At 44.3% G+C, this 19,772-nt stretch overlaps 1 protein-coding gene across 7 annotated transcripts in view; it reads left to right on the top strand.

The window, feature by feature from the left end:
- COL15A1 (collagen type XV alpha 1 chain) overlaps positions 1-19,772 on the top strand; it is a 328,870-nt gene that overhangs the window by 199,497 nt on the left and 109,601 nt on the right. For all 7 annotated transcript variants that reach the window (XM_045005761.1, XM_045005760.1, XM_045005762.1 and 4 more), the window contains 3 exons: positions 2,539-2,616; positions 9,813-9,875; positions 13,107-13,235. In XM_045005761.1, the coding sequence (XP_044861696.1) occupies positions 2,539-2,616; positions 9,813-9,875; positions 13,107-13,235 (270 nt within the window). The remainder of the gene's footprint in view (positions 1-2,538; positions 2,617-9,812; positions 9,876-13,106; positions 13,236-19,772) is intronic.

Here is a 19,772-nt window from a genome sequence, read left to right as displayed (position 1 = left end):
ACAATGGGCCAGCTCTATTGGCTGATGCAGAGCTAGCGCAGGGCCTAGCTGCACCACGTGCACAGATCCCTGCATGGCCACTCTGCAGGCACTCTTGTGGTTCTTCTGCCCTGGGGAACTTCTGTAACCCCTCTGCTGATGGGTGAATTTTCCCCTTTTATGACGGTCGTTTACATTCTGTATCAGAAAATCTCAAGTCTATAGATCCTTCTCAGCTTGGAAAGCTGATTCATGAGTTTCCAGCAAACTAGCTTTAATCACACACATTCCATCTTCAGTTCTTTCCGTGATACCCAATACAAATATTCAGATGTAGATACTCACCCTGAAGCCAGTCATCCTGTTTTTAGTTAGAATGAAACAAATACAGTAGTCGATTGTTTTAAGATCAAACACCACCCATGGCTGTTTACAGTATGCGCAAAGTGAGAGTAATGCGCAACAAAAAGCAAATTAATCCAGCACTGCAACTGCATTAGTTGGGACTGCTGCTGAATAGCCCTTGTGACTTTTGGCCATAAGAACAGAACATCATAGTAGCAGGAGAGGTAGTGGTCTGAAAGAAAAGGACACCTTCATCTATTCCTGACTAATTCTACAGCCTCAGTCAAAATACTTTTCTGCCTTTGTTTCCCATCCATAGCATAGGGATAACACTTACACACAGTACCTCACAGAACTGTTAGCTGATGTTAGTTAGGTAGCTGATGTTCATAAGGCACTGTTTTATGGGTGCTAAAGATACTCAGAACGTGCTGAAAAGCATCCAGGAGCTCTAAGACCCTTTTCTGGAGAATTGCTTCTTGAAATTATTATTTTTTTAAATGTTGGCAGCTACGTACAGCTTCCAGCATAAGCAGCTAGTCACCATGCCTGCAGCAAAAGGCTGGAAGAATAGAAGGAGATTGTTCCCACTCCCTTTTATATGCAGTTAGTTTTAAGTTTAAAAGTTGCTCCAGAAAACCATCTCACTAACCCTGCCTTGTCCAAATTGATATGATTAACAGATTCCTTTCCACGGTATGTTTACGGGGTAGGAATGGCCTAAAGATTGTTTTCCTGGTTTACACAAAAATTACTAAGACTATCTGTAGCCTAGGAAGGTGGTCAGCATCTCTTAGCTTCTGAGTATGCTTTTAAAGGTGAGTACACGCTACAGGATCAGGGGCGGCTCCAGGGACCAGCGCAGCAAGTGTGTGCCTGGGGCGGCAAGCCACAGGGGGGCGGCCTGCCAGTCGCTCTGAGGGCACCAGTCAGGCACCCTTCAGTGGAGTTTCTGCGGGGGTTCCGCCGGTCCCGTGGTTTCGGCGGCAATTTGGCAGCGAGTACGCCGAAGGCACGGGACCAGCAGATCACCTGCAGAACCACCGCTGAATCCGCGTGACCTGTGGACCTCCCGCAGAAACGCTGCCGAAGGCTGCCTGACTGCCGTGCTTGAGGCAGCAAAAACCATAGCGCCGCCCCCGCTAGGATCTATCAGCAAGTCTCTGGCTGCCATTGTTGTAGAATAGGAAGCCAGGAATTGCTGCATCCTAGAGCAGGTTGGAGAACTGACTGCCCTGCTGGTGGGTTATCAATTGATGTTTTGTAACCTTTGGGCAGTGCATGGATAAAGCTGTGAGAGGCACTTCAGAAATGCTTACAAATAGTAGGCTTTTATATGTAACTATGATCCAGATTTGAGAATTTGTGGGGGAGGGAACTTGCCCACCCCTCATGGTTGCAACAGGGTAAAAACTGCACAAAACCAAATACAAAAATTGGCTAGTGCTAATGCTGTAACCTCTGTTTTTAAAAAGCACCAGAGCAAATAAACAGGAGCTGTAAGAGTGCATGGCTGCAAACAATGAGAATAGCTCAAAACTAATTAAATACTGGCACTATGGATATGAATATGGTAAAAATAAATGAAAGGTATATGGGAAAAAACATTTGAAGAGTATCCCTCTAGAAATCTCTTGGCAAAACTGTGTAGAAGCAAATAAACAAATGAATAAATGCATTTAGTGACTGGTCAAAAACAACCAAGTTTTTTGCTTTGTTGTGACTGTGATGCAGTTGAAATTCTCTGATTCCTGACATATGATTCTCCTAATTAATAAAAACATAGCTAAATTCAGAATAGAAATGGGAGCAGAGGGAGATGCAATTCCAGATGACAATTCAGAATAATTAAAGAAATAAGAGCTAATTAGGTACCTTCCATGCTCCATTTTCTTTAGAAAGAAATTGCAGAAGAGTGTATTTAATGCAGGGTTATTTCCTAGAGTACATTGCCAAGTGCTTTCTTCAGTCTTAGTAGTTTTACTTTACTGTAATGACCATTTCTCTTGGGAGTTTATTTCACAAATGAATAAACCTCACATCCCTTTCTCGTATTTAAACAATTGTCTTGTGTTCGTTTTTGTTTCTATAAACTTGCAAAATACAGTTAGGTCTAAGGAAGCTAGCTATGGCAAACCAAGCTAACCCAGTGTCATGAAACATGCTAAAATGTGGTCTGAAATATTCACTGCTTCATATTTGTTGTTCTTCTAGGGTGAGCCTGGTGTGGGACTGCCAGGACCACGAGGACTTCCAGGCCCTCCCGGCCCATCCGCTCCATTCAGAGGACTTGTGAGTTTCTGAGGCTGTCTGAGATTTAGCTCTGCTTGTCTTGTCCTTTAGCACAGAGTGAGGTCAAACTTAACAAGGAGGTGTAGTCTGGGGAAATAACCTTGTAGACAATGTGTATAAATGGTCAAAAAGTGTACACACAATAAAGCAAATACACATTTATACAGAACTGACTTAGGCCTGTACCCCAATCAGCACATACCCATTGCATACCTAAGTTGGAAGTGGGCTAATGTGCACACATTCTTTTGGAAAAGCATTTCTAAAGACGTGAGCCATAATACTTAGAAGAAAATATAAATGAGATGTTCTCAAAAGATACCTGTATTAGACATTTTAAAATTTGAATTACTCATTTCCTCCCATGCCCTAACACGGGGATGTTTTGACAACCATTTGTACTCGCTGTTAAATAGAGAAGCATATGTTCCTATGATGGTGAAGTTCTCTTTTTCAATACTCAGGAACGAGGAAGTGCAAAAGAGTGATCCAGATTGGACTCTCATCTGTACGCATGCCTCTCCTATTGGTCTCACGGAGAGTCATGCACATGCTGCCAAAGAGAGAATTAGGCCCCAGGTTTTGATTACACTGGCGGTAACTGGTTTCACCCAGAGATAAATCCAGTTGTGGTTTCCACTGAAGTCGATAGTAGTTTACAAGATATCATGTATGTTAAGATAAAACTGGGCCCATTGGGTATTAAATTTTGTATTTAACAATATAATTTGTAAAATATGTTATAAGAACCTTAACTTTTGGACTGCCTGGCCCAGACCCTGGCTGTGGCTAAGGAGCACACGGTGCAACTCAGGAAGTGGTCACAAAAGTGACACCAAGCCACCTTTGTGCTCACCTGACCTTGGGCCTACTGCATACCAACACATTTCTCTGGCATGAGACAGAGCAGCTCAAGAGTTACTCTAATGTAACCCAACTGATGACAACCTCAAGGGACTGATAATGCTGTTGGGGATCATTAGGGCATGGTGATGTCCCAGGCCACTCCTTTCCCCCTAGATTGGCCTCAGCAAACAGGGTGCCCTCTATGTGCTACGTAGGCTCTTCATCTCAAGAGGATCATCCTTGATCCTCATATTGCCTGGCATAATATCTTTCTGGCCATTTTATAGTGTGGGACAGTGCAAAGAGACTGGAGTGGATCCAGAATCTGTACCCCTGACTTCTGAGCATTTTAAATAGTAAGTTTGTTGTTATATTAACATCAAAATTTATATCTGAGACACAAGGTGGGTGAGGTAATATCTTTTATTGGACCAATAAAGCTTTTGAGCCTCACAGAGCTCTTCTTCAGGTCTGGGAAATGTACTCAGTGTCACAGGTAAATACAATGTGGAACAGATTGTTTAGAATAAGTAAACACATATTTCAAGGGACCTTTTGAGATGAAATTTCCAGTTAATACCTCTTCAGTCATTAGGGGGAAAGGAAGAAGGAAAAAAAGCTGGAGGGGTTGGGGGGGACAGAGTTAGTGGGTTACGGATTGTCGTAATAAGGCATAAATCCAGTGTGTCTGTCCAATCCACGATCTTTAGCGTCTAGCAAAGTTATTAATTTAAGCTCCCAGGCTTGTCTTTTGAACATGTTGTGCAGGTTTCCTTTGAGGATGATCACTGATAGGTCAGATATAGAGTAATCACTTTGTAAGAAGTCCGGAGGCACCTTAAAGACTAACAGATTTATTTGGGCATAAGCTTTTGTGGGTAAAAACCCACTTCTTCAGATGCATGGAGTGAAAATTACAGATGTAGGCATTGTTATACATGAAGAGAAGTGAGTTACCTTACAAGTGGAGAACCAGTGTTGACAGGGCCAATTCAATCAGGGTGGATGTGGTCCACTCCCAATAATTGATGAGTAGGTGTCAATACCAAGAGAGGGAAAGTTGCTTTTGTAGTGAGCCAGCCACTCCCAGTCCCTGTTCAAGCCGAAATTAATGTTATTAAAATTGCAAATGAATTTTAGTTCTGCAGTTTCTCTTTGAAGTCTGTTTTTGAAGTTTTTTTTGTTGAAGTATGGCTACTTTTAAATCTGTTATAGAATGTCCAGGGAGATTGAAGTGTTCTCCTAATGGCCTTTGTACGTTACAATTCCTGATGTCGGATTTGTGTCCATTTATTCTTTTACGTAGAGACTGTTTGGTTTGGCCAATGTACATAGCAGAGTATTATCATGTACATGGCAGATTACTATCCTGGAAAACGATCCCTCACTCTCACAGACCTTGGGAGGCAGGCCAGTCCTCGCTTACAGACAGCCCCCCCAACCTGAAGCAAATACTCACCAGCAACTACACACCACACCACAGAAACACTATCCCAGGAACCAATCCCTGTAACAATCCTCGTTGCCTTCTCTGTCCCCATATCTACTCTATTGACACCATCAAAGGACCCAACCACATGAGCCACACTATTAGGGACACTTTCACCTGCACATCTACTAATGTGATATATGCCATCATGTGCCAGCAATGCCCCTCTGCCATATACAGCTTGATACCATCCTAACAGGTGGAGAACCAGAAGAATTCTGCCAGCTCCGCCAAAAGAATTCTTTTACAACAGTGACGATGCCACCCACAATTACCATGTTCCCACTGACAGACGTAAGAACAAAGAATAATCTGACTGGACACCCCACAGCGGTTGAGACCACACTCTTGATCATTATGTTAATTTCTTCAAGGGGGGAAAATTTGACTGTGAAATCCTTAACAAACTTAATATTCTCTCCACTGCTGAGAGGGCAGCTATATAGTCCCTGAAATCCAACCGCCAGATCAAATCAGCAGACAAAGGGAGTGCCTTCATAGTCCTCAACTGTGATGACTACATTAACAAGGCCAACCATCAACTCTCCGACACCACCTACTGCAAAGAACTCAAATAAGATCCCATACAACAATTTACCCAGTAATTCAAGGATATCAAGTCCTTCCCCAAACAGCTCCAAAAGAAACTCTACAACATCATCCCCCCAAAACCCACCCCAGGGACCTTCTGTATGCCTCCGAAAATATGTAAACAAGGGAACTCAGGCAGAGACCCTTGTATCTGGCCATGGCACTCTTACTGAAAAAATATCAGGACTCTTAGAAGCCATCCTTTAACCACTCACCACACAAAGCGCCAGCTTCCTCCAGGGCACAACCAACTTCCTCCAGAAACTGTAACTTTAACAACCTCCCTCAGAACACCACCTATGCCAACATGGATGGCACCTCCCGCATTGCTCCCTGACTCAGATATCTACAAAACAATGGACAACCCTCAGATATCCACCCCAAACATGTCACCAAACTCCTCCATTTCATCCACACCCCAAACAATTTTACATTCAAAAGCAAACACTTTGTTCAAACCAAATGAACAGCCACGAACCCCCTCTTCTAGCCTTCAACCAACCACCCAACCTCTCCATGCTCATCATCAGAAGCAAGCTTCCCACAGACCAGGACACACGAACTCAAAGTGGTGTCAGAACAACAGATGCAAAATCTGCAGATATATCTGTATTGCTACGATGATCAGCACCCCTCACAACACACCTTTCAAGACCCATGAGTCCTACATATGCTTAGCACAACAGGTGGTGTACCTCAGCTAGTGCATTAAATGCCCCGATAACAACTATGTAGGTGAAACCAATCACTATGTTCTTGAATGACCTCGAACAAAAAAATAAGATAAAAATATCATATCACTTGTGGGTGAATGCTTCATAAAGCGACCACTCTATATCTGACCTCTCAATTCTCATCCTCAAAGGAAACCTGCATATAAGGTGACCAGATGTCCTGATTTTATAGGGACAGTCCCAATATTTGGGACTTTGTCTTATATAAGCCCCTGTTACCTCCCACCCACATCCCGATTTTTCACACTTGCTATCTGGTCATCCTACCTGCATAACAAGTTCAAAAGAAAAGCCTAGGAGCATAAATTCATAACTTTGCTAGACACTAAAAATCATGATCTGAATAGCGACACTGGATTTATAGCTTATTACAACAATCTATAACCCACTAACCCCACCCCCCAATTTCCCCCTTCTTTTTCTCCCTATGACTGCAGCATTGTTAAATGGCAACTTCACCTTGAATGGTCCCTTGAAATACATGTTAACTACTTATTCTAAACAATCTGTTCCACCATGTATTTGTGTGATACTCCCAGTACATTTCCCAGACCTGAAGAAGAGCTCTGTGTAAGCTTGAAAGCTTCTCTCTCACCAACAGAAGTGATCCAATAAAAGATATACCCTCACCCACCTTGTCTCTCTAATATCCTTGGACCAACTCGGCTACGGCAACACAGGATATAAAAATGTGTAATTTATTTTAATAAATGATTAAAGCTTAGCTCTCTACTGACTTCATTGTGCACTTCTGTAGTTTCACTTGTAAATATTGAGGCTGCTCAGTGCTGAATTACACCAAGCTCCTAAGGTGCCGGTAGCAAGCTGTGTGGATCATGACTTAGAGGCAATCACTGTAGGTGTTTCAGCAGCCAGCCTAGTAGGTGCTAGCCCTGGTGGGTCCCAGTGACTACTCAGACACATGGTTAAGTGAAAGGGTATTTTACTAGGGCTGGCAGGAAAGGGAAATGTTGCAAATATCCTAGGTACAGAGGCTTAAATAGTTACAGTTCAAGGTGAACAATAGTTGTTCTTGTTAGGGACCCCAAGGCAGTCCAATCAACAACCAGGGCTCTTCAGACCCAGTGCTTGGGTGTCCTCTCCAGTCCAGTTTCTATTCAAACAAACAGCAGCTTGCAGGTTTCCAGACCAGGCTCAGTTAATGACTCTTATTGGGGTCCCTCTACACTGGTTCCATGCCCAGCCACTGCTGCACCTTCTGTAAGACCCACATAGACCTGCACCTAGTTGTGATGTCTGGCATGCACAGCACCAGAACTGGGGGGCCAGAGGGCCATGCCTCCCTGCTTTTAACAAAAGAAACAAGGGCAGAATTCATGTCCCCTGTAGATTTTTTTTTTCCCCTCAGCAGAATAATAGATTCTGCCAGGGAGGTGCTGCAGTTGCACCTTTTCCCCACCAGGGGCTGCTGTGGCACCAGAAGAGGGGGCAGCTGACTCACCACCAGAGCAGCCAGCAGCAGAGGAAGGGGGCACTTTGGCCTTGACCCCCCCCCCACTTCTACAAAGGTTCTAGCACTCTTGACTCCCAGCCTGTTCCACACACTGCTCTGCATATGGTTTCTGGGCAATTCTTTCTGTGTTCAGTCTCTCTGGAAGTCCTGACTAGCCATGTGGCCTCTACATCCAGTTTCTTTGCAGCTCCTAACTAGCCATATGGCCAGCTACTTCCAGTTCCAAACAATGTCTAGCCACTACCTTTCCTCTTACCTGGCATGGGGAAGGAGAAGTACAGTGGGGAGGGAGCTAATAAGATTTGTAGTCCCCTGCTTTGCAGCTCCATCACACTTAAGGTTTGTCTGCACATGTAGCGCTCAGCGGCGCAGCTGCAGCCAGGGCCGGCTCTAGACCCCAGCGCGCCGAGCGCGCGCGTGGGGCGGCATTTTAACGGGAGGGCGGCAGGCGGGTCCGGCGGACCTTCCGCAGTCATGCCTGCGGGAGGTCCAACGGAGACGTGGGACGACTGGACCTCCCGCAGGCATGACTGCGGCGGGTGCGCTGGTCCTGCGGCTCGTGTGGACCTCCTGCAGGTATGCCTGCGGAAGCTCCACCGTAGGCGCGGGACCAGCGGCACGTCTGCGGAAGGTCCCGCGGAGTCGCGGGACCGGCGCCCGGCAGCGCGAGCAGCGCAACGCGCCGCCCTGCTTGGGGCGGCGGAATTCATAGAGCCGCCCCTGGCTGCAGCGTGACTGGTGAAGTCACTCTCTGCTGATGGGAGAGAGCTTTCCCGTCAGCAAAATAAACCACCTCTGCAAACGGCAGAAGCTAAGTCTGTGGGAGAAGCTCTCCTGCTGACATAGCACTGTGCACACTGGCTCTTATGTCTGTGTAACTTATGTTGCTCAGGGATGTAAATAAACCACCCCCCTGAGTGACATAAGTTATGCCAACATAAGCTGTAGTGTAGACATAGCCATAGTCAAAAACTGACACAGCTATAGAACTCCAGAGTGAACGAACAGTGAAAACACACCTATGTAACTAACTTCAGTAGGATGAATAGACATTATTCCATAAGTGCCATAATGTAAATAATTTCCACTACATTTAACATGTGTGAAACTGATATTTCAATTGCTAATAACTCCTACTCATGTTTAATGTTTGTGCAAGTAGTAAGAAAGCTTCAGCTTTTTCAGGTTTCTTATGCATCAAACACTCTCTGATAATTCAATAAATGGATGACTAGATTTCTTTTGAGTCACTCTAAAACTTCTTCTTCCTGAGACCCCATGTGGAAAATTTCTCTTGGGGGAAAAAAATAAGATTCTTTCTGAAAGTTTTGATCTTTAAAAATATAGGAGTATGGAAATCTGAGAATAATCTTCAGTAGAGTTTTCAACGTCAGTTGCCTGGAGGGAAGCGGAAGGAGTTTGGACTCCTGTATTTACCACCAAAAATGCACAAATCAGAAGTAATCACTTTTCAGCAATCATAGAGTGACTCAGTTTCCAAATGGATTGTTTTAATTAATAGCAATGGAAATAATTTAATGTTTTTAATTTCTCTTTACAAGAATGCATCTGTAGATCCCCACAGTAGAATCTCCATCCTATGCCTTATGAATCACAGGCCCTTTGCAGGAAGTTAGTAGCTACTCACTATACATGTATTTTGGGGGATACCCAAGTGTGACAGGTATATTTAGAAATTTAAAACTAAATGTAAATATTTATTCCATCTTACCTCCAATGATCTTACATAAGAGTGCAACGTCTAGGTATCCTTGTCAATGGAATAGAACAGTATTCGTAGGTGAATACAGAACGGAATAACTAATACCGTTAACTGGTATGAAACTCCTCCAAAGCATCTGATTAAAATACTGTTGGTGCATTTAGATATACAAAATATCAATGAGAGCTTAAGCATATATTTTATTTCATAGGTAGCTTTCTGATACTGAGATGCCAGCCATAATGAGATTAACAATGAAGCACAAGTGGTATTTTTATATATCAGTCTTCCATCTCTTCATTAGAAACAACATTTTAAAATGAATTCTCTTGACTTCAGAGTAGACTGGAACCTGAAGGATCTGGGTCTGGTGATCTTGACAGAGACAGTGAGGTTTTAAGAGTAAGTACGTACTAATGTTTGTTGCTATTTTTGTGCAGTAAACAGCTTTATCTTTTATCTGTATTTTTAAATTATTATAATATTTGAATAATTATGAAACAATGATCATATGGTTATACAGTGCAAAACATGGTTTTTATTTATATAGCATCCTTGATACAAAACATCACAAAAAGCTTTGCAAGGAGAGTTTATTTGATCCAAAGAGCAGAGGAAGCTTTGCTGTCAGATTTTAAAAGAAAAAGTGAATTGGAAGCTTGGTTAGAGGCAAAAGAGAAGTGCAGAAAAATGGGGCAGCACAAGTAAAAATTCAGCTGCCGCTAGCACTCTCCCACAATTGTGGAGCATTTGGGAAAGGGACAGAGGAGGCTCCGATTGCGGGAGTGTCATTGGTCGGTGGAGTGGGAGAAAAAGCTGGGAGTATGAAATGGGAGAAATAGGGTGAAGAAATCATGGAGAGGCATTTGTTTGTTTTAGAGAGAGTCCCTTTTAAAATCTGATTCTGAGCTGACTAGAAGCCAGTGAAGATGAGAGCATGGTATTGTTCATTGCTTGCTTCAGCTTTGGGCACCTATTCCATTAATACGGTGTACAGCTATATGGAGCTGTTACTTCACACTAATTCCATCCGTTATCCTTGAGTGTCCTCTCTGTCTTCTGCCTGTATCCAAACCCTTGCAAAGGCCAGGATTAGTGCTGTACTTTTATTAAATCAAAACTGGAGATCTTTCTAAAAAGATATGCTGTAGCGCAAACGAAAATTATGGGCTTACTGGTACTGTGCTATGCAGAAGGCCAGACTATATTATCATAATGGTCCCTTCTGGACTTTGGATCACTTGGTGATTGCCTGTTCTGTTCATTCCCTCTGGGGCACCTGGCGTTGGCCACTGTCGGAAGACAGGATACTGGGCTAGATGGACCTTTGGTCTGACCAAGTATGGCCGTTCTTATGTTTTTATGGCTTAAAATCTATGAGTCATACTTTCCCAGTATTGAATTAATCAAAGGCCGATGCCCTATTTATAATTAAAATGTTCCTTTGGACCCATGTTTCTGACACTACTGCCATTAGATGAAATTCACCCTGTGTACTACCTGAGTCTCAATTAAGCCCAGTTTTAGGAATTTATGTGTGACTTAAGGGGTTTTTAGCCTTGTGCTGGTACTTTTCTGGGGTGTGTGTGTGAATTTCTTAAGATGCAGTGTGGTCTAGCAGACAAGGCGCTGGATTAAGAATCAGGAGACTTCCATTATATTCCTGGCTCCCCCTCTGACCTGCTGTCCCTTCACCTCTCAGTTCCTTTGTATCTCTCCCACCTTGTCTTGATTGTTTGTTTAGATTATAAACTTCTCCTTAGGGCAGAGACAGTTTTACTATGTGTTTACATAGCGCATAGCCCAGTGGGACACCTGCCTAGGGATGAATCATTGTCATCTTTAACTCAAACTTTCACTTTGCAACCAAGGTAAAGTTTGGAGTTTTCCTTGCTCCTGAGCATTTTTTCCTTCCTACATGTCTAGACCATCAGCCAATTCCAGCCTTATCTTGCTCCCACTGAAATTCTGAATAACAATATACAGCAACGATAATCCTATAAAACTTCCATCTCCAAGCATTACTTGGTATATAATATTGCACATAACTGTGCTTAATGCCCAAAGAATCAGCCAGAAACACAGTAAATGGGGGAGAAATCTTACAAAGAGAAAGAGCTGGTAGTCAAATGGTCAAAGGTGAACAAACCTAATACCAAGGTATTGTATTGATCATTGTAGACAGCCAGAGAGAGAAACTACCACACACCTTTGGGATTGGCCTGCCATCTGTATTGAAATTTTGTTTTATAATCTTCCCAAATCTCTCATTTCTAAACTTCAAGAAGTCCAGAGTGCCATTTCCAGGAAGCCTGGTCATATAGTATAGCCCCTGTCCTGCAGCATCTTCACTGATGTCCTATCCATCTCTCAGTCCAGTTCAGAATTGCTCTCCGAGGACTGAGTGTGTGAGGTGCTGAGTAACTTATCCTCAATCAAGTGTCCCTTCAGCCGGACTCTTCATGTGCATAAAGTTAAGTGTGTGATTGTGTTTTTCTGGATCGAGGCCAAAGTTCTCCGCACCTTGCAGGGTCAAGCCCGTAATTTTCAAAATTCTCCATTACCAGGGCCGGCTCTACAGTTTTCACCGCCCCAAGCAGCACACCGAATTGCCACTGCGAATGGCAGGGGCAGTCCATGTGCCCTTAGGGCGGCAGGCGCGTTTCCGCAGCGGCAGCAATTCGGCGGCAGCTTCTATGTTTAGCTGAAGCCGCCGCGGATAGCTAAACATAGAAGCTGCTGCCGAATTGCCCTCACCGCGGAAACGCGCCTGCCGCCCTAAGGGCACACGGACTGCCCCCGCTGTCTGCAGTGGCAATTCGGCCGCTGCTTGGGGGCAAAACAACAGGGACTGCCGCCCCTTGCAGATTGCCACCCCAAGCACCAGCTTGGAATGCTGGTGCCTGGAGCCGCCCTGTCCATTACCTTTCTCTGTTAATATACAGGATCAGTAATAAAAGGTAAAGCGTTAAAGATTAACTTTTATTTAAGAGAGAGAATTTTTCAAATGTATATTTCTTAAATATGAATACAACTTGGTTCCTTCCATGGATCATTCATTTTATGCAGTTTAATGTCATTGTGCTATCAGGGCCAGGTTTTTGGGGCAGGAATCATATTTGTTGTGTTTGCACAGCGCCTAGCACAATGGATTTAACATGTCCATGACTAGGGCTCCTTGGTGCTATGGTAAACAACTAGTAGTAATAATCCTTCTCCCTCTGAAATTAATAGCAGAAGTCCCCTTGGCTTCTATCTAACCTAATTGCTTAGATATGAAGACCATGTTGATCACTGGAGTATCCCTGAGTGTCCTACACAAAGTAAACACGGCGGATTTTCATTTTTAACTATCTTCCATTGTTGCAGATTAAAGGTGATGTTGGAGGCATACCTCCCAGAGCAAGGGAAGAGTGACCTTCTGTGACCCTGCTCAGGCAGAGAGGGGAATCAATGGGAGCAGGATTGACCCTTAATGAAAAGAAAGGGAGGTGTTTGCCCAAGTTCAGTGGTATAGTTTTATGAATTCTATTTAAGAATGCTGGTTCTCTTTAAGAATTTTTCATGGACCTGACCAGGGTGGGGATGAAAACAAACAACAATGTTTTCTAACAGTATTTCTGATTTCTCAAGGGTCTCCCTGGGCCACCAGGCCCTCCAGGATTACCCGGAGCACCAGGAAAACCTGATTCAAATTCAGGACCCCCTGGATCACCAGGAAAAGATGGGAAAGATGGACCTTCTGGTGAGCCAGGCCCTCCAGTGAGTATCACTCATGCATAGATGTTAGTGGTATACCTCAGCTATAGTTTCCTACACAGACAACTTGCACGTTTTTTAGGCCTTGTCTACACTGCCACTTTACAGCACTGAAACTTTCTCTGAAACACCCCCCTGAGCGATGCAAGTTTCAGTGCTGTAAAGAGGCAGTGTAGACAGTGCACCAGTGCTGGGAGCTGTTGGGAGCTACTCCCCTCGTGGGAGTGGGTTTTTTACAGCACTGGGAGAGCTCTCTCCCAGCGCTGGTGCCGTGACTACACAGCCACGTTAACACTGGTAGTGAAGACATACTCTTAGAATGCTGACCGTTGTTGGTATTTTAGGATGGGCACTACTAGATGAGCCCAGGATTTGATGGAATTTGCAGTTTTGTGCCAGATTCTTATTAAAGGCACAAAAACCAAAGGGCCACATTCTCTGGAACAACTAGCTGTATTGCTTCGTTCCAGAGCAGTGCAAAGCAGCCAAAGAATACAGGTGAATATGGACCAGGCTGAAGAAGAATGAAGGATGCTTTTACTGAAGTTTAATGAGACTGTTTGTTTGTTTTTCCCTGATGTTTTCAGGAAAATAAAGCTGGGAAGCAGTTACATAATTCAAAGGGAATTTATAACTTAAAGCTACCATTGGACTTTCATCTCTTTAGGCTTTGTTCCTTCATTGCTCACCCAGAGATGAAAATTAACCATTTAGTCCTAAGAAAATATTGATGTGCAGTCCTACTTTGAAAGGTGACAGTAGAAAAGTAATCATGGGGTTGTATATTTATTGTATGTCAATACATGTTAAATATGCTCAGGTAACAAGAAAAACAGTAACTACTAGCTCTGTAAACTTAGTCTGGAATCTGAGAGTCAAGGTGGGTTCTTTCCTTCTTACACATCACCACTGGAAACAGAAGTCCAACTTTGGCCCACTGCAATCCCACTATCTTCAAATTATTCTATGTGACCCCAATGCTGGCAGTGGATTTGCACAGGTATAACTGGCACTTTGTGTAAAAAACAAACAAACAAAAAAATCCACTCCTTTCTCTTTGTCCTAGTTGTGTTGGTTTTTCAGGGCTAACATGAGTAAAAACATAGTGACAAGAGTTAGCAGACATGATTCTGATTACATCATGCAAGAAAGTGGTTACTGAATGTAACCACTTTTCAGAGTAGAGTAAAAGGACACTTTGAGCTGGTCTCCACTATGGGGAGATTGATGCTGCCGCAATCGATGCAGCAGGAATCGATTTAGTGAGGCTAGTGAAGGTCCACCAAATTGATGGCAGAGCACTCACCGGTCAACCCTGGTACTCCAGCTATCCGAGAAGAGTAAGGGAAGTCGACCGGCGAGCATCTCCCATCAACTCAGCACCGTGAAGACACCAGAGTAAGTCAACCTAAGCTACGTTGATTCCTGCTAGGTTATTCACATAGCTGGAGTAGTTTAACTTAGATCAACTTACCCCGGTAGTGAAGACAAACCCTTGGAAAGGCCCAATCCGGCTCCTGTTGACTTCAACTGAAGCAAGATTGACCCCACCAAAGAATTGGTGTCCAGATTAGCATAGTGTTGTTTTCTTTCTTTTTCTCAAGCAAAGACAATTATACTTGGAATGTCCCTAATGAATCTTAGCTCAGAACATACATCTTCTCACAGATCTTTGACGCTAAATACATTATTTTTTAAATATTAATTTATCTGATTGGTTTTGTTCGTTTAAGTCACAGGACGAATTGTAAGTCTTTCGTTCCTTGAGGTCTTTCCTCATGTCCTGAAGGACCTGTTTCTTGAAGCCCTTTAGAAGGTGGCTCCAAGGACAAGAAACTTGGACATTTCATTTTACCACCTGCGAATAAATGAGGGGAATGATTAGTATAGTGTCAACTGATTGTATTACTTGTTTAAACTAAAATAGGAAAAACAAACTGTTTGGGAGCAAACATTTAAATAACTACAAATAAATAACTACAGTTTTAAGTGACTCCTTTTAAATAGTATCAAAAGGCAACCAAGTAGAGGACAATAATACATCTGCCTTAAATGACATAATATAAATACTTGCTTTCTATAGGAGGGAAGGAAAGTGCTAGAACGAACAAAATGGGGTCCCCAAAGTAATTTAGTGTATTCTTGTTTCCTTATCAAAAAAGGCTGCCAAGTTTCAGAAGTTAGGAAGGACAGTTTAAAGAACTGTGCCTGTTGAGTCAAGTAATTTTGATCAGACAAGACATTTTATGAAACCTAGGATTTCAATTCTGTAAACCCTCTCTCATATTAGTTGTTCCATGTAGCCAATATCCATATACAGCAGCTGCTACTTAAAAGCTGGTTATGGACAAACCTGAATAATATAAAAGACAATGGAAATGGTCAAAAAACAGAGAGAGAAAATGAAAGTAGGATAATTCAAGACATGAAGGAGAATGGAAAAAAAACCCCCACTCTATTCAGCGTAAGCCAGGTAGACAATAGGCTCCCTTGAGTGGCTGGTGATAGATTAGTTAAATACTGAAGGGAAACACAACTTCCTATTGCATTAGTATTTGCAAAGAGAATGCGGAGAATGTGGCAGGAACAGAGAGATTTTTTTCAAGGGGAAATTTGTGTTATAAAGCCAAACCTTACTGCATCACACACCTGCAATTAAAGCAATTCAGAGAAGCCTTCAGGATTGGATGGTCAGATGCTCAGAATTCAGGAAGAGATGGCAGACAATTCCAACCCTAATATTCTATGATTCTATGAATGCAGAAAAGTGACAGATACTTTTAAAGCTCTGCAAGATTTTAATGCCTAAAGAGAGCATAAAACATGAATGGTTGGCTGAGAAATTCTTTGTTGCAAACCAGAACACAATTGAGTGTTGCCGCTTTTCAACCTGAGTGGCTGGCCAAAGTTTGGAGCACTAGGGTGTTCCAGCTGGAAGCAGAAATTGATGAATTCTGGTATTTTCTTTGATGCAGTCTTGTTTATTTACAAGGAATGTACCAAGTCCTGTGTCTATGAATACAGAAGGAACCAAGAACAAAAAGAGCAGCTTCTTAGCTTACAGTCCCAAGCCTCGTTAGCCAACCTCAACCCCAAAATTTTTCTCTAGCTTTGTCGAGGATCACACTGTGCTTACAATATCCTGCTTGGCTTTATTGCCTTTCCCCTTTTCTCTCGTCTTGTCTGTTCTCAGTTCTTGTGTGATCTCTCTTCCCATACACGTCTACCCAAAACAATAATCAGCCAAATACTCCTGACTGGGTGTGTTCTGTCTCTGTTTCGCTCTCGCTTGCTCTCTTACACGTACACACACACACACAACTCTATTTTAGTTGAGGGCTTATGCTTACAGCTATGTTAACTGAAGGGTGACTTCACACCTATCAGTGTCAATGCGGTTTTAATTCAACCCATAACTAAATTTCACCCAGCTCATAACAACACCCTTCCCTGCCACCTCAGCTTCACTCATTGTCCTGATGAGGTCTAAAATGAAGACACCTAACAACCCATGCCAAAACAAAAAAGAGAAAAGAAATAATTCAACGAATGATAAATAGTTAGCTATTTATATATGTACAGCATCTTTTTGTCTGGATAGTTTTACATCATCAACATAAAATAATTTTATTCCCACCCAAATCTCTTTGGGGCTTTTCTCTCTCCGGGTTTTTTTTCAATCAGCCTCTGCCTTGAGAAACGCCTGTTGTTTCTGTGGAATTTGCTGGTTGAGGCAAACCCTGCCCATTTTGTGGGAATGGGGGATTCACCTCTGTAATAGCTCTTCCAGCTTCAACTTCACAGTTACGTTCTCAGATTCAGGGGGCAGCCAAGCTGAAATTCTGTCCCCCTGATACCATCTTACATGGCTCTCATGGATAACTGTGGGTTTAGTCCTGGGACTCAACTATATCCTGTACACCACTTCATTGATTTGGGTCAGTACCATACAGGATTTCAGTGACCAGGTCCGTGGTGGCCACTGAGGGGGTAGATATCCTCACATAGCCCCTGCTGCACAATCCTCAGTTCCATGTGCACGTGGCGGAGTCCCCCTTGGTGCATCAGAGGTTGGTCCTGGCACAAGCCACCAGGATCAGAGACCTCCTAGACTATGACCCGGGGGGACTGGATGGATCCCCTAGCGCTAGGTTGGCTCATGGGGCTCTCCACCCTTCGGCAGGCCCGGCTCTAGGTTTTTTACCGCCCCAAGCTCAGGTGGGGTTGGAGCTCGCAGGTGGCGCTGGAAGCAGAGGGAGTGATGTCACCTTCTCCCAGTGTCTGCAGGGGCTTTACCCCCTCCCCCGCCCAGCGGCGCAGAGAAGCCCTGATATAAGGGATGGCACAAGGCAGAGCAGCAGCCAGTGTGCAGATGAGGCAGTGCAGCCCTGGCTCCCCGGAAGCGGCTGGGCCCTGGCAGCTCAGCATCCTGGGGCTGGGGCTTTCCTTTCCCGCTGGGGGTGCGGCGCCCTCGCCCCATCTAAGTGGCGCAGCTCCAAGAGCGCAACTGCCTCGAAAAAAAAGGATGGCCGGAATGCCACCCCTGGAAATGTGCTGCCCCAAACACGTGCTTGCTTTGCTGGTGCCTAGAGCCAGTCCTGCCCTTCGGACCCCTCGGCACGTACTTCAGGAGGTTGAGGCTGCCTTACTGCCTGCTTCTCAGGTCTTCCTTGAGTGGGTCTTGCAAGAGGAAGCTCCTTTTCCATCGGGCCCCTGCCCCGTGAATCCTCCTGTGGCCCCCTCCTCCTCGTACCCCAAGCCAGCTGTTCTGCAGACAGTTTATTTCTGAACCGCGCTGGGAGACCAACTGTACACACATGTGCTTCATTTTCCCACCCTCGCGTCCCACCCAGACACCAAGTGGCAGGACCTATTACCAGCTGTGGAGGGTGGGGAACCCTGGTGGGCCAGCTTGTATTATACCCTAGTTCTGCGGCCTGCCGGGGATATCAGCTGGCAGCTCCTCCATGGAGCCATAAGTACAGGAGTGTACCTGGCATGGTTCATCCCCTTCCCCGAAGCCTGCCCTTCCTGCGGCATGAGGGAGACCCTGGCGCATGTGTATCTTCAGTGTGCCAGGTTGCAGCCTCTCTTGTTTGGTGGAGGATCAACCCTTAGGCCAACCTTCAGGCCTACCCTTGAAGTACAACCAGGGGAGCACAGAAGGGGGAAGGCAAACCCTGCTGTGAGTGGGGCTGATTACCCCAGGGCTCCCGTTGCCAGAGGGGGAAGCACTATAATCTGGCAAGACAAAGGAGGTGCCTTGTCGCAGTTGTCAGAGGCTATCCTCACATTTCCCCTAGCAAAAGTGTGAACATTTTCAATGTTGGATTGTAGGGTTTCTACACAGCCCATGGTTCAACTCCCTTTGTTCCTCTTCAGGGCCTCTATATAAAAGGTTTGCTGGGACCCCTTATCTCATGCCCAGATGTGAGAAGTGCTGGGATACCTTTTGTACTCTCACTGACTGCTGTCCTATACGCCATCAAAAGGAATGGGATATGCTGGTCCCAGTCCCTTTGACACTGTTCTACAAAGGAGTCCCCTAGAGTCCTTTTCATCATCCCATGCATCTGGTGATGGGAGCTCTGCAATCCCTAGAATCTCACAAACGTGTTGGAACACTTTGGATTCAGATTTTCTCCTTTGATCTTTGTGTAACTCATCTGGGACCCCAAATCTGTTGAAGAATTCATTTACTAAGACCTCTGCTACTGTCCCAGCATCTTGATTTCTTATAAGTCTGTTAGCCTCAGGCCATTTTGTAAAGTAGTCCGGAACCACCAGCAAATACTGATTGCCAGCCTCTGTCTCAGCCAAGTCCCCAGATCATCAATGGCAGCGCATTCCATTGGTGCCCCCCACAAGATAATGCTGCAAAGGGAACCTCCCCGTTTTAAAGGGACCCCCCTTTGTAATGCAAGCATCAGATTTCCTGTATCAATTTTCCACATCCTGCCTGAATTTTACCCAATAGAAATTCTCCTTTAGGTTGGCTCAGGTTTTTGCAGCCCCCAAAATATCCAGTAGTTTTAAAATCATGATGTAACCTCAAAGCTTCTTTTTCAATGCATCTGCTACAACCAGCTGGTATTTGGCTCCATCCCCTGCTGTTTTCTCCCCACTTCTATACAATATTTCCTCTTTAAACTCCAGGCTTTCCCACTGTGACCAGAAAGCCATTAGTGTGGTGTTATGGGTGGGACACTATGTTTCATGGTGGCTGCATGTGCAAATTGATTTTCCAGTCACACACTGATATCCAGATCCTCTCTTTGAGAAGTTTTGACTTGTTCTGGGGTCCATTCCTGCAACCCCATCTCCATCATTCCAGTTGATGAACCAGGAACATGGGCACTTCTGTGAATTAGAGGAAGTAAGCTGCCCCCATTTTCTTGAGCAACTAATTCTTTGCTCTCCTGTTTGGGGCAGGGTTTGCAATTAGACTCCCAACAGAGTTGTCTGGACAGTGTGTCAGCAATACCATGCTTATGGCCAGGCTTATGTGTGATTGGGAAATCTTAGCACTGTAGTTTCTCC

Source organism: Mauremys mutica, chromosome 2, assembly GCF_020497125.1.
Source record: "Mauremys mutica isolate MM-2020 ecotype Southern chromosome 2, ASM2049712v1, whole genome shotgun sequence".
In the NCBI taxonomy this organism is placed as follows: Eukaryota; Metazoa; Chordata; order Testudines; family Geoemydidae; genus Mauremys; species Mauremys mutica.
Note: the sequence above shows the minus strand (reverse complement) of the source record. Positions and strands in the feature narration are given on the sequence as shown.